A 27,265-nucleotide genomic window follows, 5' to 3' on the forward strand; every position below is an offset into this window, starting at 1 on the left:
AGCGTCCTGGGGAACATACTGTAGAAACAGAAATAAATAATAAACAAAACTAATACAAAAACCATAGAGAAATGCAAATAATTAACACAAGCAACAATTTTAACATAAACAAAAGTTTAAAAAAGTGATATAAGAAAGATAAACAGAACCCCAGACTGGCTCAGATATAACAATGTCAATTTCTCACCACTTGCTGAATTATACTTTTCTGAGGACACTTACAAAATGGGATTGTTTCATTAATCCCTCATGTGCCAGCTTAAAAGAGTCTGTACAAATATATACATCTTTTTGACTGTATTTGTATAAAAGTGCTCTACAATGGACTAGCACCCTAAACATTGAGTGGATGTGATGGTTTCTACCTTGCCTCCAGTGCTTCACAAATAAGCAGGTGGTTTAATAAATAGATGGATACAATATATCACATATGGTACCTATGGATGTAAAAGTGTTTTGTATCAGTATTTTGTGCTGATATTCACAGTTTCAGAGTTGAAGATGGAAGTTTGAATTTTGTAGAAAGGCTTGTGGGGTTCAGTACTGTGCAGTCTTAAGGACACTCAGAAAAAGTGGTTAAGAACTTGTACAGTTCCTGTTTGCTGTGTTGCATGTCAAGTTTTAATTGTTGTTTCCCTGGGTAAATAAATTCCCACCTGATAAATAATTCAGGGGTAGTCCAGGGTAGAGATAATATCATAAATTTTTTTTGACACACCCCATTTATTGTAAGATAAAAGTTTTAAAATAGTAAATATTTTAACAGTGTCTGTGATGCCAAATCTTGCAAGAATTCACTTATGATTAAAGCTGAAATGAAAGAGCATAACACAGTCCTACTCAAATGCTGTAAATTAGCTAATGTAAGCAAAGAACATGCTGTTACGTGCAGGAGGGGGTTATTCTGAAAGAAAAACTTGTACACAGAACTCCTACCTTGCTTTTGAGGAGACTTTTCTCCACATCCTAGGTGACTAGTTGGCTCTCAAACAAATTTTCTTCAATTATTGATAAGTTAGCTGTCAGCTCTAAGGGATAAAGTCAGGTGAAGAGCAGAATGACAATATTTATTGGCTACGTCTTGTCTCTTGACAAAAATCCATCTTCGTTAAGCACAGTAAAATGTGATAGATAGCAGTCAGCAGAGTAATGATCTGACCACTCCACCATCACCTCTGTAAATCATAAGCTGTTGCTTTCTGTTGTGTCGATGGTTAATCAGTTATACACTCCATTACTGGTTTAATTCAGAATGTCACAGGCAGGTGAATTATATTTCCATTCATATATTTATATTGTGTAGTCCCCTTCAATGAAAGCAGGCAATCTCTGAATCATAATCTATTTTTTAAGAAGTGGGATGCATTTGAATAGCCAAACTCTGAGAATTATGCTTGCAGATTTTTTATTAGGTGTGTCGACCTTCAATGTTCTGAACAATGTAGTCTATTGTAATTCCTCTGTAATGCCATGTCTAAGATGATTTCACAATATGTTTGCCTTCAATTCCAAGCTAGTTTTTCTAATTTTGAAGTGATGCAAAACTTTCTATTACAGATGCAGAATGTTTTTTTTTAATAAATATTCTAATTGATATTAAAGTGGGCGGCATGGTGGCATCGTGGGTAGCGCTGCTGCCTTGCAGTTAGGAGACCCGGGTTCGCTTCACAGGTCCTCCCTGTGTGGAATCTGCATGTTCTCCCCGTGTCTGTGTGGGTTTTCTCCGAGTGCTCTGGTTTCCTCCCAAAGTCCAAAGACATGCAGGTTAGGTGCATTGGCGATTCTAAATTGTCCCTAGTGTGTGCTTGGTGTGTGGGTGTGTGTGCCCTGCGTTGGCACCCTGCCCGGGGTTTGTTTTCTGCCTTGCGCCCTGTGTTGGCTGGGATTGGCTCCAGGGGACCCCCGTGACCCTGTATTTGGATTCAGCGGGTTAGAAAATGGATGGATGGATGGAAAATGGATGGGTAGATGTATTTGAAAGAATTAGACTGAAGTTTGGTGTCTATGAAGGTAAATGTGAAGCTTTGTTGTTAGCTTTGGAAGACTGATAATATTTGGTTAAATTTTGATACCAAGGTGACAATGGTTTAAAAAATCAAAGGGCGAACGTTACTAGGCTGATGATGTAATATTGGTCTATTTCATTGGTAAACGTAGAAATGGATAGCCTTTTTATGAGTAATATTTATATTTAAATGTAGGGTCCGTGACACAATAGTGTATTTTATGTAACAATTTTTTATTTTGCATCTTTTTTACATATTTCTCTAATATGAGAATGTGAGTGACTAATAACTTAGTATGCTATGCAGCTTAATAGACAGACAGATAGAAATTATTTTATTGGTCTCTGGTGGTAAATTCACTTGCTGTACATGCAACACAGGATATAACAGGCATAGTGTTAAACAGGAACAATCAAAGCACATGTTACTATGTAGGCAGCAGAACCAGAATTCTACCGACAATATATCCATTGAACTTTTAAGCTGTAGTGTCTCTACAGAAATATTATTCCAATTTTGTTCACTGTAAGGACAGGCACAATAACAGAAAGTTGTGAACAATTGATGTCAATGGGCAAATAACATCCTCAATGTTGCCTCTTAGCTTGCCAGTGGGCTACAAGTGCTCAAAGACAATGGGCTGCATTATCAACAACAACAACATTTATTTATATAGCACATTTTCATACAAATAATGCAGCTCAAATTGTTTTACATGATGAAGAAAGAGAAAAAAGACAAAATAAACAAGAATTAAAATTAAAAATGATCCATAACGACCTCTAATTTTGCCATCATCCACCTATATGTTACAGTCTTTAGTAAGCTTAAACTTCATCCATCCATCCATCCTCTTCCGCTTATCCGAGATAGAGTTTTGGAGGGCAGCAACTTGAGCAGAGATGCCCAGACTTCCCTCTCCCCGGTCACTTCTACTAGCTGTTCCGGGGGGATCACGAGGCGTTCCCAGGCCAGCTGAGAGACATAGTCCCTCCTGCGTGTCTTGGGTCTTCCCAGGGGCCTCCTCCCGGTTAGATGTGCTCGGGAAACTTCTGCAATACAGCTGAACATCCTGATCACTTTAGTTCTTCTGCTTTTTACTCCCCAGCAGACAACCGTATAAAATGGTCACTAAGTAACAGTAGAATATCCCCAAAACGCAGTAACATACTTAATTGCGGTACAGTAACTGGGCCTAACTCACCTGAGAAGTTCTGTATTATTCACCTCATTCAATCTACTGCTGAGAATACCTCCAGCTTTTAATAGGTGCACAACCTACATCTGCTCTCTCATGATGGTGGCTGAAAGCAAGCACAGATCATTCTGATCCAGAGGAGGTTCACCATCAAATCATTTTATCATTGGCAATGTTTAGTTATAAGTGGTTATTTCTGCACTACATTACAAAGTCCTAAAGCATACTTCCATATGTCTTCTTATCTCCATTGTCAATACAGCAGACAGCACAACAACAAGAACAACAATTATTTATATAGCATGTTTTCATTCAAACAATGTAGCTCAAAGTGCTTTACAAAATGAAGTAAAAGGAAGTTAACATAAAACATTAACAATCAAGATTAGGCAATAATATTGTAAAGTATTTAGCAAAGTAAAAGGTAAGGTCAGATGGCCAGGAGGACAAAAAAATAAAAACTCCAGTTAGGCTGGAAATAAAAACAAAAGGTAAGGAACACTACAAGAACTTCCCATCTTCTATGAATGGTATAAACTGAATATGTAATTAAAACCAGTTGTGTAGACTAGAAGAGAGAAGAAAAAAGGAGGCAGTACAATGTCTTGGGATGTTCTTCAGCACCCATTCCTTGTTATGGACGTGAGGGAAATAAACAGGATATCCTGTAAAAACATATATATATATATATATATATATATATATATATATATATATATATATATATATATATATATATATATATGAACAAGATGGAGATGAAGGATAAGCAAAACACATTAATAGAAATCACTGGGATCAAAATGCAGAGAGAATCTTTCAGAAAATCAGAAAGTCAATCATCAAAACCAGAAATATTAAAGAGAATCACAGTACAAAATTTGAAGCCAAAACAAAAGTCTTTCACTAAGTCAACTATCTCAGTCCTGTCTTATCCATTAAGCAGCTGATAGAGGTTCAGAATACAAAACGTGGATGTGCGTATAACCAAGGAAACATATTTTATAATGATTGCATGATGAATTCATGTGTTGTGGAGACTGTGGCCACATAATCAGCAACTGACATTGTTGCTATTACAATATCGGCACCACCATGAGAAACAAGCACACAACAGTGGCACGCTGATTTAAAAAAAATAAAAGAAAAAGCATTCAAAATGCCTAAATTGTAATGTCACCATTGTAACAATAAAATTAAATAAAAATAGAAAAATAAATAAGATCAGCATAAAAATTAATGAATATAAATTCTAAGGGCCAAACCCCAAATTTTACAAAGTCTCTCATACTGTTGCCTGCCAATTAAATACTCCTTGATCCAGGACAATTTTGGAGCCTCTGTCTGTATTACCTTAAGCTGATGCCCAAACTAGTGTGGCTGGATCGTTTTAAAGAGTCCCCCATTTCCAGATTACTATGTTTCATATGAAGCACAGCCCGTATCAATCCGTGATTTCAAAGTAGACATTTATGAAACATATATAAACAGTCAGCTATTATTCATGCATCAGTCTAATAAGCTATGAAATATTTTAGGATAAGCGAGAAGGATGTCACAGTCGGTACAAACCAATGTGGAATGGACAAACGTCACACAGACGGTAACCAGACAGACAGTCCATTGTGTAGGGAATAAGTAAAACATGACACTGCATTGTATTGTGGGGCATGAATGACACCTTTAGATGATTAAACTGGTCTGTTTACAGCAAGGAATGCAAGTAGTAGTGACTTACCCTAAGAGACTGCAATGCTTTTACAAAAACAAAAACAAATTGACAAAGGAGGAGAGGAGGAGGCAAACTGTATAAACAAGTTGTGCTTAAGCAGTGTGGATCCATAATAATCACCCTGCCAAACTAAATCTGCTCAAATTCATCAACATCGTGAAAACATTACATTGATATTGTGACTCGGCGCATTATGTACATGGTGTGCAAGTTAAAAGTTATAAATAATTGGAAACCCACAATTTATTAGTAGCTGAATGCAGGATCTGCAAATTTACAAGCCCTGAAACTGTGAAAGCACAATCCTTCTTGCTAAGTACCTTCACTTATAGCCCTTTTTGTTGCTTTAAACTGTTTGTTTCTAAAGACATTAACTTGCAGTTTTATAATTCAGTTTTAGTGAAAAGCATAAATCAAAATAAAATTGGCTAAATCTATGCAATGGCACAAAAAGAAATTGGCAAAAAATAAATGGCACTAAGGGTGCTCTTTGTTTTTTATTTGGTCTGATGTTTCCTAAAATTCAGTTTTGGCTTCAGCCAGAAATGTTCAGTTTGGTTCATCAAGAATTTCTACTACTATTCCAAATCAGCATATTTCACCATTCATAAAAAATACATTTAAGAAACCAAGTAAAACATTTCAGATTGAGACTCAAACTGGCAACTCCTCGCAAAGTTAAAACACACTCACTGCAGCAGAATTTCTGAAAGTGGAGATAAAGAAGGGTATTTGAAATAAGGTCTTGCCTTATAATCTATAAGAAACTACAGTGTAATTGTGGTGTTAAATGATAAAATGGTCTATGAGGAAGCCTCAAAGCGCTGTTGAGTCAGATTAGGAGTGACAAGTTTGTGACCCTGTGAATGCTACTAATTTCTTATTTACCTGTTTCCTCATTTTCCCTTCTTTTTATATTAAAGCAGTTTCTATTTCTAAACAAGGAGCGTTGTTGTGCTGTGTTGAGTCACTGTTTTAGCATTTCTTCAAATGTCACTACTTTTGACAATGCTACATGTAAAATCCTGTTTCTACAGTTTATATACACTTAGATAAAAATGCATGAGCTGCAAGTGCTCTCTATCAGCTTTGTATCAAACCTTGTCAATCAAATAATGTACTCTGAGCTTCCTATCAGAGCTGGTCGGATTTGTTTTCTTGCTAAGTATCAAACAAACTGATTGATGTTATTTTATATAAGGATGTTGTTTCACAGAAGGGATTAACTACAGTCATATGAAAAAGATTAGGAACCCCTCTCAGCCTGCATAATAATTTACTCTACTTTCAACAAAAAAGATAACAGTGGTATGTCTTTCATTTCTTAGGAACATCTGAGTACTGGGGTGTTTTCCTAACAAAGATTTTTAGTGAAACAGTATTTAGTTGTATGAAATTAAATCAAACGTGAAAAACTAGCTGTGCAAAAATGTGGGTCCCCTTGTAATTTTGCTGATTTGAACTGCTCAGTACTGATTACTCACAACACCAAATTGGTTGGATTAGCTTGTTAAGCTTTGAACTTCATAGACAGGTGTGTCCAATCATGAGAAAAGGTATTTAAGGTGGTCAGTTGCAAGTTGTGCTTCCCTTTGACTCTCCTCTGAAGAATGACAGCATGGGATCCTCAAAGTAACTCTCAAAAGATCTGAAAACAAAGATTGTTCAGTATCCCGGTTTAGGGGAAGGCTAAAAAAAGCTATCTCAGAGGTTTAAACTGTCAGTTTCAACTGTAAGGAACGTAATCAGGAAATGGAAGGCCACAGGCACAGTTGCTGTTAAACCCAGGTCTGGCAGGCCAAGAAAAATACAGGAGTGGCATATGCGCAGGATTGTGAGAATGGTTCTAGACAACCTACAGATCACCTCCAAAGACCTGCAAGAACATCTTGCTGCAGATGGTGTATCTGTACATCGTTCAGCGCAATTTGCACAAAGAACATCTGTATGGCAGGGTGATGAGAAGTAAGCCCTTTCTGCACTCACGCCACAAACAGAGTCGCTTGTTGTATCAAACGCTCATTTAGACAAGCTAGATTCATTTTGGAACAAAGTGCTTTGGACTGAGGAGACAAAAATTGAGTTATTTGGTTATAACAAAAAGCGCTTTGCATGGCGGTAGAAGAACACTGCATTCCAAGAAAAACACGTGCTACCTACTGTCAAATTTGGTGGAGGTTCCATCATGCTGTGAAGCTGTGTGGCTAGTTCAGGGTCTGGGGCCATTGTTTAAGTCGAGGGTCAGATGAATTCAACCCAATATCAACAAATTCTTCAGGATAATGTTCAAGCATCAGTCACAAAGTTGAAGTTACGTAGGGTTTGGATATTCCAACAAGACAATGACCTAAAGCACAGTTCAAAATCTGCAAAGGCATTCATGCAGAGGGAGAAGTACAATGTTCTGGAATGGCCGTCACAGTCCCCTGATATCATCGAAAATCTATAGGATGATTTGAAGCAGGCTGTTCATGCTCGGCAGCAATCAAATTTAACTGAACTGAAGAGTTTTTATATGGAAGAATGGTCAGAAATACCTCCATCCAGAATCCAGACACTCATCAAAGGCTATAGGAGGTGTCTAGAGGCTGTTATATTTGCCAAAGGAGGCTCAACTAAGTATTGATGTAATATCTCTGTTGGGGCGCCCAAATTTATACACCTGTCTAATTTTGTTATGATGCATATTGCATATTTTCTGTTAATCCAATAAACTTAATTGTCACTGCTGAAATACTTCTGTTTCAATAAGGCATATCAGTTGCTACTATGAAAGCTAAGTCAATGATAAACAAAAATCCAAAGAATTAACTTTTTCATATGACTGTATATCCTGATTTTCCTCTTTTGAATGCTTGCTCAAAAATTTTTCTTTAAGTATTTTAACAAATGTTACTTTATTGGCCTTCAGTTCACAGAGATCACACACAGTGTCTTGAGGAATAAGAATTATTTAATGCTTTTAATTGACTCCTTTTCCAAATCCACTTCTTCCATTGTGACTTGTCGAGAGTTTAGAGTTTGTCTCTGTTGCTTTAAGTGTAAGACAGAAAAAGACGTAGAAATGAGTGTCTAATGCCAACTTAAGTGGCCAATTAACCTAACACACATGAAATTCAGGGGATGTAAGTGGATTTAGGACTAAAGACAGGAAGCACTTCTTTGCCGGAAGTGGTGTTGGACTCTGGAAAAAACTGCCAAGCCATAAGCAGAAACCTTGACAACTTTTAAGAAGTATCTGTTTGAGTTGCTGGGCAACTTAGCTATTAGCTAAACAAAAAACTTGATGGACTTAATGGTCTCCTCTCGTTTGTCAAATTTGTGTTCAGACAGACAACTTTATGGTTGCAAATAACCTCAAGGACCTTGATATAAACAAGATATAGAGGGAAGGTGCAAATTACACACAAACAATGACCAGGCCTACATTTGAACCCAGACACATTATGTTTTGAGGCAGTAATACTAATTACTGCATTATAATATGACTGAGTGATATGGTTAAGCAATTCTGTAGTTCTTCTAATTACATTATTGGAAACTCTCAATCCCTCAGCAGAAAAATCAATAATTTGTTTATTTGAAGGTTGTAACTATATTCAGTAAATAAAAAGGGAACTAACCGTAGGACATGCCTGTCTACACTAATCAAACCTGATACGTTATGACACAGATTGTCAATATGACTTTAGTACAATTAACTGAATATGCTAATTATGTACAATGACACTCTAAAGTAGTAAAAAGGCCGTCTGTATTTCTTTCTGTGTGTACTTACTTCTGTCTTATGTCAGGTTGTACAGCTGGAGCATATTTGCCATATCCATTTTGGTTTATTTAACACTTTTAAAGTGTAATTTTACACTTAAATTTTTTCGGTGATCCAGGGATGATGACCACTGTGGTCATATAGTCTTATTGGAGTGTGACCAACTGATGCATTGGATGTAGTCATGTAGCCTCACAGAACATGTTTTTACTTTAAACAGAGCTCTCAAAACAGTGTTTGAACTACTCACTGTTCTGATATGACAGAATTGGCAGACATTTTGTCCATAATTTTTAAGCCCTTACTCTATTTGTGCTTGCTCTCTAGCAGCTAGTTTATATTTGGGTAGGTGCTTACAGTATATTTGTCCAAGATGGACAAATAAGCAAAACAAATACCTTGCAGATTTGACCTTAAGATCTTCATAAGTAGCTCAGTTTCTCAGACACATGTCGGGTTCTATGACAAATTTTACATCACTTGCTTTTTTCTGCATTTTGTCTGTCTGTCACTGCTAAAGTGATTCATATGCAAGTAATGAAAATTATGAAAATATTTTTGTCTTTTATGCTTGCATTTCATAACATCTGTAAAATATATAATGAATGGTTTATATATATATATAGTGAAGTCTAGGGGCATATACAGCCACACTAACCCGACACAGACAGCAAATTTAGCACACAACACACAGGTTTATTTACAAGTGGGGAGTTCTATTTCCCTGCTCCCCACAGCACAGTACATAAGCACCTCAGTAAACAGCACACTTCTTCTCTTCCTACTTCCACCTCCACTTCTCAAGGAAAGCTTCATCCACCCCTTCCTGACTCTGGCTCCTTGAATGGAAATTCTCTCTCCCCTTGTCCTTCCATAATCAGGGCATCCTGGCTGGGTAAGGGCCCTGGCCATTCATCACTATATATATAAACTGTTCAAAAAACTTAAAGGAACACTTTGAAAACACTTCAGATCTCAATGGGAAAAAATCCTGCTGGATATATCTATTGATATGGACTGGGTAATGTGTTATGAACGAAAGGATACCATATCGTTTGATGGAAATGAAATTTATCAACCTAGAGACGGCTGAATTCAAAGGCACCCCGATAATCAAAGTGAAAAAATGATGCGGCAGGCTAGTCCATTTTGCCGAAATTTCATTACAGCAACTCAAAATTGTACTCAGCAGTTTGTTTGGCCCCCACATGTTTGTATGCATGCCTGACAAAATCGGGGCATGTTCCTAATGAGACGACGGATGGTGTCCTGGGGGATATCCTCTCAAATCTGGACCAGGGAATCACTGAGCTCCTGGACAGTCTGAGGTGCAACCTGGTGGTGTCGGATGGACCAAAGCATATCTGCTGATACCAGCATAGGTGAGACATCCCCACCCACAATTACAGCAGCCTATGTGAGCAGAGAGCTGAAAAGACTTCGTGCCAGCAAAGCAGCGGGTCCAGATGGTGTATCGCCATGACTGCTGAAGGCATGTGCATTGGAACTGGGGAGTCCTCTACAGCGTATCTTCAACCTGAGCCTGGAACAGGGGAGAGTCCCAAGGCTTTGGAAAACATCTTGTATCACCCCTGTCCCAAAAGTATCACGTCCTAGTGAGCTGAATGACTTCCGGCCTGTTGCTCTGACGTCACATCTAATGAAGACCATGGAGCGGCTGCTGCTTCACCACCTGAGGCCACAGGTCCGCTACGCCCTCGACCCTCTGCAGTTCCCATACCAGGAGAAGGTGGGAGCAGAGGATGCCATCATCTATATGCTATGCTGGACAGAGGCAGTGGTGCTGTAAGAATTATGTTTTTGGACTTCTCTAGCGCCTTCAACACCATCCAACCTCTGCTCCTTAGAGACAAGCTGACTGAGATGGGAGTAGACTCAATATGTGCGTCTTGGGAACTGCAGGTCTGACATTGTGTTCAGCAATACAGGGGCGCTGCAGGGGACTGTACTTTCTCCAGTCCTGTTCAATCTATATACATAAGACTTCCAATATGACTCGGAGTCCTGCCACATGCAAAAGTTCGCTGATGACACTGCTATTGTGGGCTGCATCAGGTGTGGGCAGGAGGAGGAGTACAGAAAGTTAATCAAAGACTTTGTTAAATGGTGCGACTCAAACCACTTACACCTTAACACCAGCAAGACCAAGGAGCTGGTGGTGGATTTTAGGAGGCCTAGGCCCCTCATGGACCCTGTGATCATCAGAGGTGACTGTTTGCAGAGGGTGCAGACCTATAAATATCTGGGATTGCAGCTGGATGACAAATTAGACTGGACTGCCAATACTGATGCTCTATGTAAGAAAGGTCAGAGCAGACTATACTTTCTGAGAAGGTTGGCATCCTTCAACATCTGCAGTAAGATGCTGCAGATGTTCTACCAGATGGTTGTGGCGAGTGCCCTCTTCTACGCGGTGGTGTGCTGGGGTGGCAGCATAAAGATGAAAGACGCCTCACACCTGGACAAACTTGTTAAGAAGGCAGGCTGTATTGTTGGAGTAAAGTTGGACAGTTTAACATCTGTGGCAGAGCAACGGGCACTAAGCAAACTCCTGTCAATCATGAATAATCCACTGCATCCACTGAACAGTGTCATCTCCTGGCAGAGGAGTAGCTTCAGTGACAGACTTTTGTCACTGTCTTGCTCCACTGACAGACTGAGGAGATCGACTCTTCGATTCCACCCGGGGGAGTAAATGCTAACATTAATTTTATTTTTATTTTTTTCATTTTTATTACTATTTAATATAATATTGTTTCTTTGTATCAGTTTACTGCTGCTGGATTATGTGAATTTCCCCTTGGGATTAATAAAGTATCTATCTATCTATCTATCTATCTATCTATCTATCTATCTATCTATCTATCTATCTATCTATCTATCTATCTATCTATCTATCTATCTATCTATCTATCTATCTATCTATCTATCTATCTATCTATCTAATGTCCAAGAGGTGTTCTATTGGATTTAGGTCAGGCAAGCGTGGGGGCCAGTCAATGGTATCAATGCCTTCATTCTTCAGGAACTGCCTGCATACTCTCGCCACATAAGGCCGGGCATTGTCGTGCATTAGGAGGAACCCAGGACCCACTGCACCAGCGCATGGTCTGACAATGGGTCCAAGGATTTCATCCTGATACCTATTGGCAGTCAAGTTGCTGTTGTCTAGCCTCTAGAGGCCGGTGCGTCCCTCCATGGATATACCTCTCCAGACCATCACTGACCCACCACTAAACCAGTCATGCTGAATGATGTTACAGGCAGCATAATGTTCTCCACAGCTTCTCCAGACCCTTTCACATCTGTTACATGTGCTCAGGGTGAACCTGCTCTCATATGTGAAAGCACAGGGTGCCAGTGGTGGACCTGCCGATTTTGGTATTCTATGGCAAATGTCAATTGAGCTCCACGGTGCCGGGCGGTGAGCACAGGGCCCACTTGAGGACGTCGGCCCACACGCCACTCTCACAAAGTCTGTTTCTGATTGTTTGGTCAGAGATATTCACACCAGTTATTTTGTAGGGCTCTGGTAGTGCTCATCCTGTTTCTCCTCGCCCAAAGGAGTAGATACTAGTCCTGCTGATGGGTTAAGGACCTTCTACGGCCCTGTCCAGCTCTCCTAGAGTAACTGCCTGTCCCCTGGAATCTCCTCCATCATGCCCTTGAGACTGTGCTGGGAGACATATTGATGTGCCATCCTGGAAAAGTTAGACTACCTGTGCAACCTCTGTAGGGTCCAGGTATCGCCTCAAGCTACCAGTAGTGACACTGACCATAGCCAAATGCAAAACTAATGAACAAATAGATGAGGAGGGAAAAATGTCCGTGGCCTCCACCTGTTAAACCATTCCTGTTTTGGGGGTCATCTCATTGTTGCCCCTCTTATTAATTTCATTAACACCAAAGTAGCTGAAACTGATTAACAACCCCTTCTGCTACTTAACTGACCAGATCAATAGCCCAGAAGTTTAATTGATTTGATGTTATGCTCAAATTAAAAAGTGTTACTTTAATTTTTTTGAGCAATGTATATATATATATTTTTTTTCCTATATATATATCTGTATATATGCATTAGGAAATTGTTTCCTATTTTGCTTGTCCCTTAAACTGGATAAATGAGTCAGAAATTTGGTGAATATTTTTTTATTTAAGTGAATAGAAATTATAGGCTTTTGAAGTATTTGAATCTTATCATTTCTATGTTGGCCCTTTAAAGCTTAATTTGGTTCCTTATTATTATTTTTTTCAGTTTTAGTTTGGCTGATCATATGTTTTGGCCTGTCTAGCCCAGGAAATTAAAAGCAAACAGAATAAAACAGCGGGGACAGCATTTGTGGCAATTTAGATGGCTGCATGATATTGCTTTATATCTTTAATAAACAGCAATATCTGTTACAAACAATATATACATCAATGTGGTTTCATTTAAGTTGCTCAATGTCATTCAAAGGATAAACTGAAGACTGAGCATAGCAACAGTCTTGAAGTATGGAAACTATTGCAGGGTTTACAGATATTTACAGATTACAAATCAAAGCCTAAATATCTCATCCACATTTTCTCTCCCAGGCAAAATTAATTCTTTATATGTCTGCCTGGATCACAGTAACAAACAGCCTTCCTTGTAGTTAACTTCAGTACTGTGTGATTCACACACTCTGTGGTTTTTGTGGATGTTATAAGGAGTCTTTATTTTCAAATTGCACATGTCTAGAAGGCATTGAGTCCTAAATAAATTTCAGCAAGAGTTTTAAAAGGCTGTACTGACCAAATACTGGTGTTTTCTGTGACATTTTTATTTTTTCACTGAGACACCTTTAGTCTCCACCTATTTCAACAAAATAAATAATTAGCCATGCACCAAAGAAAACAAGAGCGAACTGTCTCAATGACTACAGATCAGTGGCTCCCACTCCCATTATGATGTAAAGCTTTGCGAGAGACTACTGCTGAAACGTCTTAAATGAAATATTTCAGATAGTATCAGAATTTCTAATTTGTGTATCTTCACAACTGGCCCACTGACAGGCAATGCCCCTTATATTTCATACCATTCTGAAACCCCAGGATAATAAAAAGTGCTACGCCAGAGTACTGTTTATACACTATAGCTCACTTATCAACCCTATTTTACCCTATTTTCCAAGGTGAATGTTCCTAAACTTTGAACTTAATCCCATCCTCGTCAGCTGCTTTTTGTGCCTTCTAACTGACAGACCCTTGCCTGCGTGGATTGGCAGTATCAGTTTCTCAACACAGGCACCCAACAGGGTAGTATGGTGAGCTGATTGCTGTATACTTTGTTCACCTATGGTTGTGTGACCAGATACAGCACCAGATCATTCAGAATCCATGGGTCATACGGTTAGTTTAGTATTAGACATGCAAGCACAAATTTCGCTATCCTCTTGACCAGTTACTAATTACTTCTTGCTCTAGTTCTCAATCTCTTTCCATTTTTATGATTATAGTTGGACTGCATAAAGAAGTGTGTAATTTATTTAATTGTTCTGTGAATCTCAATATCTGCAATAGCTGTGTAAGACAGAAATGCTTCTAGTGCCTTTTAGTGGGCATTAATATAAATTCACTCAAAGCAGGAGACTTTAGTATTATCTGTTGATGTGACATTGTGCCTTTTTCAAATGGAAAGGTTTTACACGAAGACATGAAGAATGTTCGGAATCTAAAGGAAATGGCCTTCCAGGAATGAAGATTAACTGCCTACAACAAAGACACTGCATACCACACAACACTATAATTTCCACTGTTTTTAAATCATAATTTTATGGTCCAAGTTTTAACAAAGATAAAAATTCAGGATATTTATTAATGTTCACTATGGCCATGATTCACTTTTGCTGATGGCAGCAATGTATTGTTGTAAATCATTGTACACAACTATCTCTCATAAGAGGCTTTTTTATTGTAATTTTATTAATAGATTTCATTTTGAGTTTCTAATTTGTGATAATAATAAAAAAATCTGTGATTTGTTTTGCTTTATTAATTCAACGCCATGCAATCATCCAGCCATCCACTCATTTTCACAGCTAGTAAATACAATTTAGTGTCACAGAGAATTGGAGCCTGTCCCAGCAGCATTAGGCACAAGGTACTACTCAACCCTGAGTAGAGGGCCAATTCATCACAGGGCCTCTCTCAAACACATTCAAATTAGGTCTATTTAATTATTAAGTAATTTCTTAAGTTTATATTCCTTATCATTAGAAAAACAAAACAAAATATATATTTTTCATACCTCAGTAACTAAACTGACAACATATATTGTGCTTCTAGTCACAGTTTATTGAAAGTGAAGGGGGAGGAGAAAGAAATAGCAAGTAGTGTTACCATGTTATGGCTTATGGATCCTGAAGACATTCATCATTATAGTGCCAACTATGTGGAGATCATGTAAGTTTCTCTCCAGGGACTTCAGTTTACCACCACAGTCCCAAGACATGCAATTAGAGTTCTTGACAAATCACAGATCTCCTACTGTGAGCACCACCATAAATTAGAAGACCATTCACGGTTGGCTCCTGGTTTGTGCCTCTTTCTGCTGGGATAGATTTCTGGTAATACTTTACTCAAAAGGTCAGAAAAGAAAAGGGAGGATGGTTATTGAATATGACTAGACCTGTGTCACAGCAAATTGCTAATTTCCTAACTAATACTATGAATGTACAGTATGTGCCATGAATGCATTGTTTCATCACACTTTTAAACTTGCATTTATTGAAGAAAACAAAAATGGAAAAATGCTGAAAAATCAAAAATAGCTTATAATTCTGTTAATCTATTTATTGAATTTTCCAGTTTGTAAATTTAGAAATAATTGTTACTAATGTCAAAAATATGTTTTTAATTATTGCAGACAGTTCAAGGAAAACCTGAATGACTATTTCATAGTTCTCATCAGAATACTGTACAGTTCATGTTTGAAGTTTGGCTAAGCTCCTCATGGTGACCTTTACATGTGTACTGGGAGGCTCTAGTCTAGTTCATTTCCCTATTTACTGTATTTGGGTTACACCTCATCTTTAAAACTTGCAATAAGTGTTTAATATGGAAAGAGCCTATCTGCATGGCTGTCAATGGCAAGATTATAAAATCTCACATATACGTGTACAACATTTTAAAGTGACACTTTATTATTTAATGCATGCATGTTATTGTATTTTAATGACTTGCTTATTTACTATCCACCTGTGTAAAGACCATTAAGATATTTTAAAAGTTTCTAATTTTTGTAAATTTATATCTATATGTTTTTTTGTTTCTATTAGATGTGGGTTCTGTAGAAGGGTTAGCCTACCACAGAGCATGGGATACCATCTACTGGACCAGTTCTACAACATCAACAATATCACGGCACACTATAAACCAGTCCAGGCGTGGAGCATTTAAGAAGGAAGCAGTCATTACAATGTCAGAAGAAGACCATCCTCATGTTCTTGCTCTGGATGAATGTCAGAAGTAAGTAGAAATGAGTTCTGAAAATAAAAACTCAAAGCATTTATTTATTCAGAAGTGGTAGTTTTACCCAAATGTCTTACCAAGAAAACCAATGATAAATTTTGTTGTGTTTACCAGTGTAACTATAAAAATAACTTAATTATTTTCTAATTAAATGAATAAATTATATTAATTAATTTCTGGGAAATGTGTAAATGTGTCCTTAAGTATTAATCACTATATATATATATATATATATATATATATATATATATATATATATATATATATTGTCAGAGATGGCTGGGGTGGCGACCCGGCCGGGACGCCTAGGAAGACCAGAGGAAGGCTTACACCTTCCCCAGACCCTGTGGGGGCAACCGCCCTGGTTCCTTTGGGGGCCACAGATACAGATCTTAGAAGCTCAACCCTGTAGGGCCCCGTGGCCACTGCCAGGGGGTGCCCCCGTGCCTTTGGAGCCCTGGACCACGGCACTTCCGCCACACCTGGAAGGGCCGGGGGAAGAAGACTGGGGACACCCGGTGTGCTTCTGGGTACGCAGCCGGCACTTCCGCCACACTGGGGTGTGTCGGTGTGAGATTGCCAGGAAGCCCCGGAGCACATCCGGGTGTGTATAAAAGGGGCCGCCGCTCTTCGTACAATGGCAAGAGTCAGAAGTGGAGTGGACGGAGCTCTGGAGGAGAGAAAGTGGCGGCCTGAAGAAATGAGGCTCTGTGTTGTGGCTGGGACTTTGGGGTTTGTGTGGCACTTTTGTAAATATGGCACTTCGTAATAAACGTGTTGTGGGTGACATTGACGTGTCTGCCTGTCTGTGGCCAGGCCATCCTCTACTATATATATATATAAGCACTTGCTCCCCTTATTACTGTATATCTTCATTTACTAATACTAGTACTGAAAATAATCACTTTAATTTAAAATCATCTACAAATATTAAAAAGTCAGAAAGAAAATATTTTAATATTATATTTGAATTTACTAAGAATCCATTCCTTTCTTAATGTTGTTTGCATGTCTCTGTCATTCCAAAAGATGCTGCTTCTCAAGAATTAACTCTGCTTTTATGAATTAGATACCTAATAGCATATAACAGAAACAGATGCACTGAATATTGCACTGCAAATGTTAATGTCGAGGTCGATGTTGATTACTTAGATTTCAAACTGACTTAGACAAGGTACCACAACTAGTTAATTACATAATTTGGTAAGGCTCTTCTTTTCCCTTACCTTTCTCTGTCATAGGGGGTGGTCTCTGGCCATCAGATTTATATCAAGGTAACTGAAGCACACTAATTTACTAAAAAAGAATAAAACAATTTATTGATAATAGAAATATGATAACTGCATATGTATACTGACATATACGACAGGGCACAAAACAGACAAGACAGGCAAACATGTAACTTAGAAGAGGCTGGTTGTATACTGGCTATTTAAGTTCTAATTTATCTAGGCACAGATAAACAGTTTTGTGATGCCATGTCTCTAGGGATGATGTACAGTTTTGCGTGGAGTTGTTGCCGTTGTTGCCCAATGTCCAAGTTAAAGATTCTTCTTGCATCAAAGTGCAATCTTTGTCTCTGTGATGTGACACATCTGTTCGGTGTTTTTCTCGGTTAGGCTCTCTGCTGTGTCTTCTGCAATTTCATAGGGAAAAGCATTACTCTGTCTTGTACAAGTGATTGTACTATTTTAAAGTAATGGCTGCTTCTCACTCTTTACAGACTGGGCTCAGTTACTGCCCCAGAGTAGCTGGTGACCAAATTGACAGACCTGAGACTCTGATGGTTCCCAGAGGGTAACAATAGGCCCCACATCTGCTCGGGCCTCAATCTAAGCAGGGATCCTCCACAGGGCAGCATGCTGAGTCCTTTTCTCTTCACCATCTATACTTATTACTGCACCCCCACACACTCCAGCAATTGCATCATTGCATCATCATTGCATTTATTGTTGCTCTGTAGAGAGCATATTTATTGACTTATTGCATTTGTGTGTGGTTTGCCAGCTGCACAGTACCAGAGAGGAAAGCACTCCAGGGGGTCGTCAGTACTGCCCAGAAGAATACTGAATGCCTTTTCCCTGAAATATCTTTCTAATACCCATTGTCTTAAAAAGGCCCAGAGCATACCTAAAGATCCGTTCCATCCCGGCCACTCTATGTTTGAACTGCTGGCCTCGGGCTTACATTTTAGGACAATAAAAACACAAACAAACTGATTAAAAAACAGTTTTTATTGAAAGGCCATATCTGTGTTAAATGCTGCTCATATTGCGAAACCTTAAATTATGCAATGAATGAATACCAGCAGAATGTGTGTGGAATGTTGTGTATATTCTTATAGTTTTTATAATCCCTTTTTGCTTTGCACTGATATTTTGGCATCCAATTTCATTCTATATGTGCAATTTCATATTTATGCAAGGATAATAAAGGCCTGTGATGATGATATGTTCTTTCATGATTATTGCCATGTGTACATGGTGCATAGTGTACATAATGTCATGAAATTCTTACTTGAATGTCTCCTCTCGACAGTTCACAATAATACAATTCCATTGTCAATTTTATATTTCAGTGTTCTTGCAGAGCCTACTATCCCCTAGTTTGTTCACTTTGTTTATTCACATCACCTTGGAGAACAGTTCTGCATTCACTAGTAAAGGTTTATCTCCTTGAACTCCCTGCCCACTGCCAAACTGATGTTTTCACTTGCATTTTGCTATGCCCCAGTAGCCTACCTTTATCTACAATGGCTTGTAAAACAGCTCTCCATTCAGTCATAAACATTTGTCTGTTTGATCAGCACATTCCTTGCCTGTTGCCAGCCTGATACCAGTTTTTTCCTGGCAACATCCTAAACTTGTGAATTGCCTTTTTTTTAGTCATTGCTGTACATAATTTACAGAAAAGAGCATCTTTGTTCTGCAGATTACTCAAATATAGTGGCATGGAGGACTCTTTAAAAATTTTGCCATTTTTATTCAATAGCCAACATATCCTTTCACTATCTCATCTAATAAAAAATGACTAGCTGCACGCAAAATGATCCGAAACCTCAAACATTTACTTAAAAATACATTTGGAGCTTTTCTTCTTGAGTAATTGTGTAGGTTTCAATTTTGTTATTAAAAGAAGGCACAAAAGGAAAGGTAGACTTGTAATCGTTTTCCTTCAAAAATAAAAAGGCACCTCTATAGCAGCTATCATTCATCCCTTTCACTACCATTGATTGTTCTTTTATAATAAATGTGCTGGATTTTACAAAGAAAATAGTGACATGCAGTAATTGCAATACATGAGGCTTTGTGAGAAGCTACCAGGTACAAACTGCTCACATGCAGTTAAGATTTTTCCAATGATTGCATTCAATCTGCCACTTAAATTATATAAAGACTGTTTATGCTTACTCTTCTATAGGTAATAACATTTTGGATAACATAAAATCATTTTCACCCACACCCCACTGACTGAAACACAGCACTTCACAATCTCTCTGTGTTTAGGCATGTAATCGATATGTGGAGAAAAGTCCCATGCAATGTTCAACGTACAACACTAAGCTTGGTACTGAGAGCATTAAGTCAGCAAATTATTTGTTATCCTCATCCTGCTGTTTTAAGACTTTCTCTGAACTTTATCTTTTTAACTGAAAAATTTTCACAATGTTTCTCTTAAGTTTGTGAGTACGGTGAAGGAGTTAATTACTGAAACATACTGAACTATTTCATATGATAATATGTAATGCGAAGTACAATATTAACATAACAATCTCAAAACCTGCTTAATCCAATTTTTGAAAATTTCATTTGTCAATACTTTTCATATGTTAATGTACTGTGAGTACACAATAGTGTGGTTCTCCCTCCAAGGAAAGTGAGATGGGCCTTTTAATCAAAATAGACTCTTGTGTTAGTAATATCCGGTATTAGCAAGGGCATTAATATAAATAAAAATATTCCAGTACATCACTCGCTCTGCTGTAATTTACATAAGCTTTTAATAAAAGTGGGAATGACAAATATAGATGTTTGAGTGCAAACATATAATATTTGGTTATGCTGTAATATTTCTGCATGTAGAAGTGCATTCTTCACTCTATCACAAAGCCAGTTACTGAAGTGAGACCTTCAATACTAAGAAAGAGAAAGTCAGCATTTCCAGCAATGGGAGGTCAAATAAAGGAAATCATTAGGATGTGAAATATTAAATTTACATCACAATCAATACAGTCAGCAGTAAAACAACCATTATGTATATATATATATATATATATATATATATATATATATATATATATATATATATATATATATATATATATACCTGTATATGCCTCATTTCACACACAAACCTGTAATATTTAAGTGCTCAAATAAAGACATTTACTATTGGACTGTAGATCTTTGTCAGTTGTTATTGACTGTGTGGCTGTTTAGCACTCCTTTCAGTTTACTTTAGTAAAAAACTTGAATAAAATGCACACACCTGGTAGCTTATATTTTATGTGTTATGGCACAGAGCTAGTGTACAAAATGCTACTAGTGGCTTTAGCACTTTACTGACTCATTCAGTTTATCAAGTCCTCAGATTTTTCCATAAATTGTATTTAGTTATAGAATAGTTTCTGCATCCAACCTAAATTTCTCAAATTTATCAAAGTCAATGTCAGCATTTGAGGGCTGCAGTTGTTAGCACTGTTGTCTCCCAATTCCAGATGACTTCATTGAAATCCTCAGCTCTTCTCTGTAAAATCTGCATGTTCTCCCCGAGCATTTTCTCCTGCTATCCCAGGATTCCTTTCACATCCCCATAACCATGCTGTGTAAGTAAACTGGTCACTTTAAATAGGTTGTTGTGAGTGATGGAGGCCATGTGCGTAGGTTTTCCCTATGACACACAACCACCCCACTTAGCACTAGTTAGCTAAATACATTTCTGCCTTGCATCTCCAGTTTACATTTATTACCATGTCACAGGTTACTTCATTGTGAGTGTTATATTTTACCCAGGGATCCTGTCCTGGCTAGGGTTTAATTACACGTTTTATGTCCTTTTTGTTCTTGGTTGAGCTATTCATTTATGTTAATGTTAACTATCTGCTGTATTGTCTTTGCCTGTGTTATGTTCCATGTGTTTTGTGTGTGGTCCACCAAGAGGTGAGGCTACCTGCTAACCACCACTAGGACCTGCCCACTGTCCTTAAAACCTCTCCCACAATTCCTGCTGGTTCATTTGAACGCACTAGAGAGTGGTGAGCTACTGTGATCCTCTACGTTCATTGTGATTTTTGGGTTTTGACTTCATGCTCTGCTTTTGACATTGTTTTGGTTTTCATTATTGGGATTTTGGTAGTGGCTACCATCTCCTTTTATAGCCCACCCAGAAGTGCTCCAGGTGTTTGACAACCTATTTCCAGCTGTACTTCCAGGTGTGGTGGAAAAGCCACCCACATGGGCTCTGGAACAACTGCAGCGCCCCTTTGCAGCAGCTCCAGATCCCAACAGGGTTGTAGAGAACTACATCTCCGATGGAGCCATGTGGGAATCCGAAGCACCACTGCCATCCAGGGGGCTGCCATCTAGGCTTCTGGGGGAGGTACTGTTCAGTCCATACAGGTTTTCCTGGGCCATACATAGAAGAGGAGTCCCGGCCGGGTAAATGAGAGAGACACACACTCCCAAGTGAATGGTTGCTCTAAGCCACAAACCAACTTCCACATCTTGAATTCATTTCACCTTGATTGATCTATGGAGGTACACTCAAAATAATGGACCTCGGGGATGCCATTAGTAGTTGCCATGAAAGTGTTTCTTTATATATTTCTGTTTTCTGGGGGGGCTCATGCAGAAGCCTTCCTGTGCTAATTTATGTGTACTTGCCCGGACAATAGATTTTGAGCTCTTTTGTGATGCTGTGTGTAAAGCTCACCAGAGCACGCTTCACTGTCAGGTTTAATGTATGTTGCAGTGAATACAAACAACGTCTCATCCAGCTACTGGGGATTTTGGTGTGAATTCCCCCTATAGTGGGTATTTTTTGAAAGTGCTTTAGAGACTTACATGCTTTGGGATTCACAGACATAACAGTGAGTGGAGTGTGTCTGTCCCCCTCAGTGGACTGCATTGGCCCATGTCTGGTTCATACATTCTATCTTGTATTGGTGGGATAGGCTTCGGCTCTGAGTAATTTTAAATATGCATATTAAGACAATGAAGCATTGATGATGTTAATATTAATGACTGCATTACCACCAACATTCTTGTGGTTTACTGTCACTCCCTGTAACCATGAATTGGAGTAAGCATATTACCAATTGTTAAGTTTGTTTTATGCTCAGTGCTACCCGAATTGATTCAGTGTAACTATGAATGATGGGTTTGTTAATGCTGTAGCAGAGCACATTCACTGCCAAACTGGATGGCACTATTTAGTTAGTGATACTTCAGTTTATTTTCTGTGCATGCAGTGCCTCTCTGTTGTTCATAGGGTTCTCTGAATTTCTGTTTTAAGTTAGCTGAAGACTATAAATTGGGCAATTCTGAGTGACATGTGCACATTTGTGTGCTCTACTATAAACTGGCATCCAGTCAATAGACGATTTCTGCCTTGAAACTAATAGTGGCAAGCTTCCATAACCCTAAACTGGACAAAGTTCTTTCAGTAATGGATGGAGGGATGGATGCATCTTTTAAAATACTGGCACTTTAAACTAAATGGGCTGAAACACAAACAGCTGAGAACAAGCTGCCTTTTTACAGGACTCATCTACAGTGTTTTTGCCAGTCAGAATTTTGCCAGACTGTTGAAAACCCTAAGGGTGTATGCAGAACCTAGTGAACAAGAAGGTTAAATAAACTAGAAGTTCAACATGGTGTGCTGACTCACCTCAGTTTAAGAAGTTGGTCACAGTGGTTGTGACCTTCGACACCCATGTTGAGAAGCCACATATTGAATTAGAAAGATGTTGAAGGACTGTCTGTTTTCTTGTTATAGGTCAATAAATTACTGACTTCTACTTTTTCATTACAATCTCTTGTAATTGATACATAATTTCATATGATTGAGATACAGCACAGCAATTTTCAGCTTCTTCTCTTCTCTGTGTTCTAGGTTAATGTTCTGGACCAACTGGAATGAGCAACATCCAAGTATTATGCGTTCAACTCTGAATGGAAACAGCATGCAAGTCATCGTAAGCACAGGCATTCTCACTCCAAATGGGCTTACCATTGACCACAAAGCAGAAAAGCTCTACTTCGCTGATGGCAGCCAGGGAAAGATTGAAAGATGTGAATATGACGGATCACAGCGTTATGTAAGTAGAGCTGATTGAATGTAGTTCAGTTTACATTAGAACCAAGCTTTAATAAAGTGCAAAACTGTATCACAAAATTAAATAATTTCTCATTTTTCATTTTAATACCTAGTAATATATATGATAATCTGTGTCACTAAAAACATTAATAAGTATTGCTTTCCATTATATATTGCTCCTCATGCCACTGAAAAAATGTAAAGTCCAAAAGTTTATTACAATGTTAATCAAAGTGTGTAATTTCCATGATGGCACATAAATAATGCAGTATGTGGAAAAAACATCCTTCTTTGTTACTAATCAGTATAGTGTTGTTTCACATATTTTGAGCTCCACCTGGCAGACTCCCAAACTGATGCCTGAGTCATAGTCCAAGAGCAATGAGCCTGTATTCTACTTTCTGTGCAATTGTGTCACTCCACATTTAACATATTGTTTATGGTGTGTGTTAATGCTGGATAAAGATGAAATGTGTGCTTATACTCTCTACTGTTAAGTGTATTCTTTGAAGATACTAAAATCTACATCCCAGCATTGTTCTGCATATACTCTACTCAATTTCATATAATGAATGAACTAATTCAAATAAAAGACATAAATATTAATAAATGAATACAAAGAAGATGCACAGAAATATCCATTTTATTTAATATAATTTCCAAAGGAAGTCAGTTACCATATGTACTGAAATTTTTTTATTGTACAGAACTATTCATATTTGGGTATGTAAGCCAAGTCCACAGACACCTTTAAAGTAGCAGTTTTTATAGCAATCTTTAGCTAATTGTGGTTTTTAGCACTCCACTGAGTGAGAATGTGGTGGTGGGGTGATGCCTTACAGGCATTTAGTGCATGCATCACCCCCTTACCTCGAAGGACTGCTTCTCAGGAATTCACTGGGCTTCTCCTGCTTTGAACTGGCCCTACACTAAGACAAGTGTCAAAAGCCGCTATTTTACCTCCAGGTGTACTTCCAAATAGAAGTGGCCCGACAGCAAAGTGTGTTCCCGAAGAGCACAGTGCTGTAAGTAAGAGGCTGATGGCAGAGACAGAGAACATGCGCAGAGAAATAAAAGTGAGGTAAAAGTTCACCGTGCAACTTACCTAAGGAGGTGAATGAGGAGCCGGCGCCACATGGCAGCAAATATATACGTACACGCAAGGAAAGGAAGGTTTTGAATTAGTGACGCTGTACCTGGTCAAATGAGAACGTGGGGTGCATGATTCAACATAATTTTCTATTGGGGATCCCTGGAAGCCATAAATTATGATTGGATAGACAAACACTGTAGCAATGTAAAACTAAAGTCCAGACTACTAGGGGCCATCTTTTGACTGGTCTTCAGACTTATAGTCACTGCTTTTTGCTCTTTTAGAGAAATTTGTATATTTTAGTGAGGACAGCTTACTTCCAAATTTTATATGTTTTTTGGGTGAAAGTAATCTGTGTTTATGGTTGCTCACTTTTTCATTATTGTCTTTGTGTCTGATTTTTTTTTTCACTTTTTGTTTTTAATTGTTTTTCTGTCTGTTGTGTGCTTTTTGTTTATTTTGTAGGATTTTTTTTCCGCATCATTTTTTTCCACCCAGAACTTATTTTTCTTGGTCTTGTTAATGTTCCTGCATTGAACTGTATATATTTGAAAGACATTCCTGTAAATAGTTATTTAGCACATCAAATATAAACCAGAGTTCTGTTTCTTGGTACAGTCATCATTGTCTGTGTCTCTATTCTCCCATCCCCTGGTCATTTGGTTACAACTCCAGGTGCCCAGAGTCTGAAACTGTGCAACAGTACCACTGCATGGGGCACCACAGGGTAGTGTTTAGCACTGCTGCCTCATGGAGCACTCTGTGCTTGAATCAAGTACCGGTATATTGTCTCTGCGGAGGTTGCACTTTCTCACTGTTTGAGTCAATTGTACTTCCACACCCCAAAGATGGAATTTTAAATTGATCTTGTGAATGTGAGTTGTCTCTGTAATGTACTGATTCCCTGCCTAGGACTGATTTGTGAAAACAATACTAAATTAATATTTATGTCCAATTTTTATTCATGTGCTGAACCCGATTTACTGACACACTATTGTTGAAAGCTATAACCAGTTCAAACAGCATTCAACCCAAGAAAGGAAGCATCCATTGACAGGACAGTGGTCTTTACAGTGTACACTCCTGCTTACACTTACTCCAGACCAGTTTACAGCTGCTAGTTAGCCTAACCTTCATATCCTGTTGGTGGAAAACCGAAGAATTTGGCTGAAAAACCTGAAGAGAATACACAAATTCCACATTGACAGGTTCAAGCATAATATCTTAGAACTTAGAGACATTTTAACTGATCACTGTGACCCCTTCTTGTACTTCCACACATACTGTGTACACATACATACTGCAATTTCGTTTTGTTCAGTGAGACATACAGTAACTGTCATGTTTTTGAGGTAGGTGTTGAACAGTAAAAAGTGCTTGTTATTGCTGCTTCAAAAACAAAGTGAACCTGAGCCGGTTAGTGTCTGGGTACGGTGGACATATCCTCTCTATATTCTTGATGATCTTCTCTGCAAATTAGGGTTTTCTTTGTCATCACAAAGTTCTGAATGTTGGATTGATGGCAGACTGTACCTTTACCAGCTATGAGTGAATGTTGTTGCATACGGGGGTAAGCTCAGTGATGGACCAGGAACCCATTGTGGATTGTATCCTGCCTTGTGTAACTTCAAATGGTGAAATTTGTAACAAATAAACACTTCAAACTCAAATTTATTTTATTTTTAATTGCTTCTGCATTCTTATAAGAGCTTTGAAAATTAGCTTAAATGTTTGACAATAGGGCGGCACGGTGGCGCAGTGGTAGCGCTGCTGCCTCGCAGTTAGGAGACCCGGATTCGCTTCCCGGGTCCTCCCTGCTTGGAGTTTGCATGTTCTCCCCGTGTCTGCGTGGGTTTCCTCCCACAATCCAAAGACATGCAGGTTAGGTGGATTGGCGATTCTAAATTGGCCCTAGTGTGTGCTTGGTGTGTTTGTGTGTGTCCTGCGGTGGGTTGGCACCCTGCCCAGGATTGGTTCCTGCCTTGTGCCCTGTGTTGGCTGGGATTGGCTCCAGCAGACCCCCGTGACCCTGTATTTGGATTCAGCGGGTTAGAAAATGGATGGATGGATGTTTGACAATAGGAATAATTTTATGACATTTTTCAGCTGCCTGTGAAGTGTTTTTGTAATTGTCCATGACAACCTAATTTCACTTAGTTGACTTATTACTTCTTTTTTTATAACTGATGGTGATAAACTATTTGCACAGCATGGAGTTCTGTGATAATGATCAGCTATAAATACATTGGCATCTTTCTAATAGCATTGCTATTAAATAATATTAGAAACATTCATTTAATGTTGCACCTTTGATAATGGAACTCTAGTTGTTCTCCCACATGCATAAAGACATGTGGATTAGGCTTATTGCTAATTCTAATTTAACCCTGTGTGGATGATGTAGGACCTTTACTATTGAATGCCATTCTAGAGTGCTTGACTAATACATAAATACAATGGTACTTAATTGTAACTTTTGGAGCACAGGCAAGTTACGATTTCAAGTTAGGCATAAGATTTGAATCTTTAGCCTTTTCGATTCAAAACTAACATTTTGAACAGCAGCTCACTGAGCTATCTTACAATCACGTTTTTACGTATTTATTTACAGTTTATATTCTGTATCCCTTCATTGTAA

At 38.3% G+C, this 27,265-nt stretch overlaps 1 protein-coding gene across 1 annotated transcript in view; it reads left to right on the forward strand.

Annotated features, from left to right (window-relative positions):
* Positions 1-27,265, forward strand: part of LOC120530667 (low-density lipoprotein receptor-related protein 1B-like) — a 1,848,048-nt gene that overhangs the window by 1,406,484 nt on the left and 414,299 nt on the right. Inside the window, exons 43-44 of the mRNA XM_039755091.1 lie at positions 16,025-16,214; positions 23,331-23,535. Of these exons, the coding sequence (XP_039611025.1) occupies positions 16,025-16,214; positions 23,331-23,535 (395 nt within the window). The remainder of the gene's footprint in view (positions 1-16,024; positions 16,215-23,330; positions 23,536-27,265) is intronic.

This window comes from Polypterus senegalus, chromosome 6, assembly GCF_016835505.1.
Source record: "Polypterus senegalus isolate Bchr_013 chromosome 6, ASM1683550v1, whole genome shotgun sequence".
Lineage (NCBI taxonomy): Eukaryota > Metazoa > Chordata > Cladistia > Polypteriformes > Polypteridae > Polypterus > Polypterus senegalus.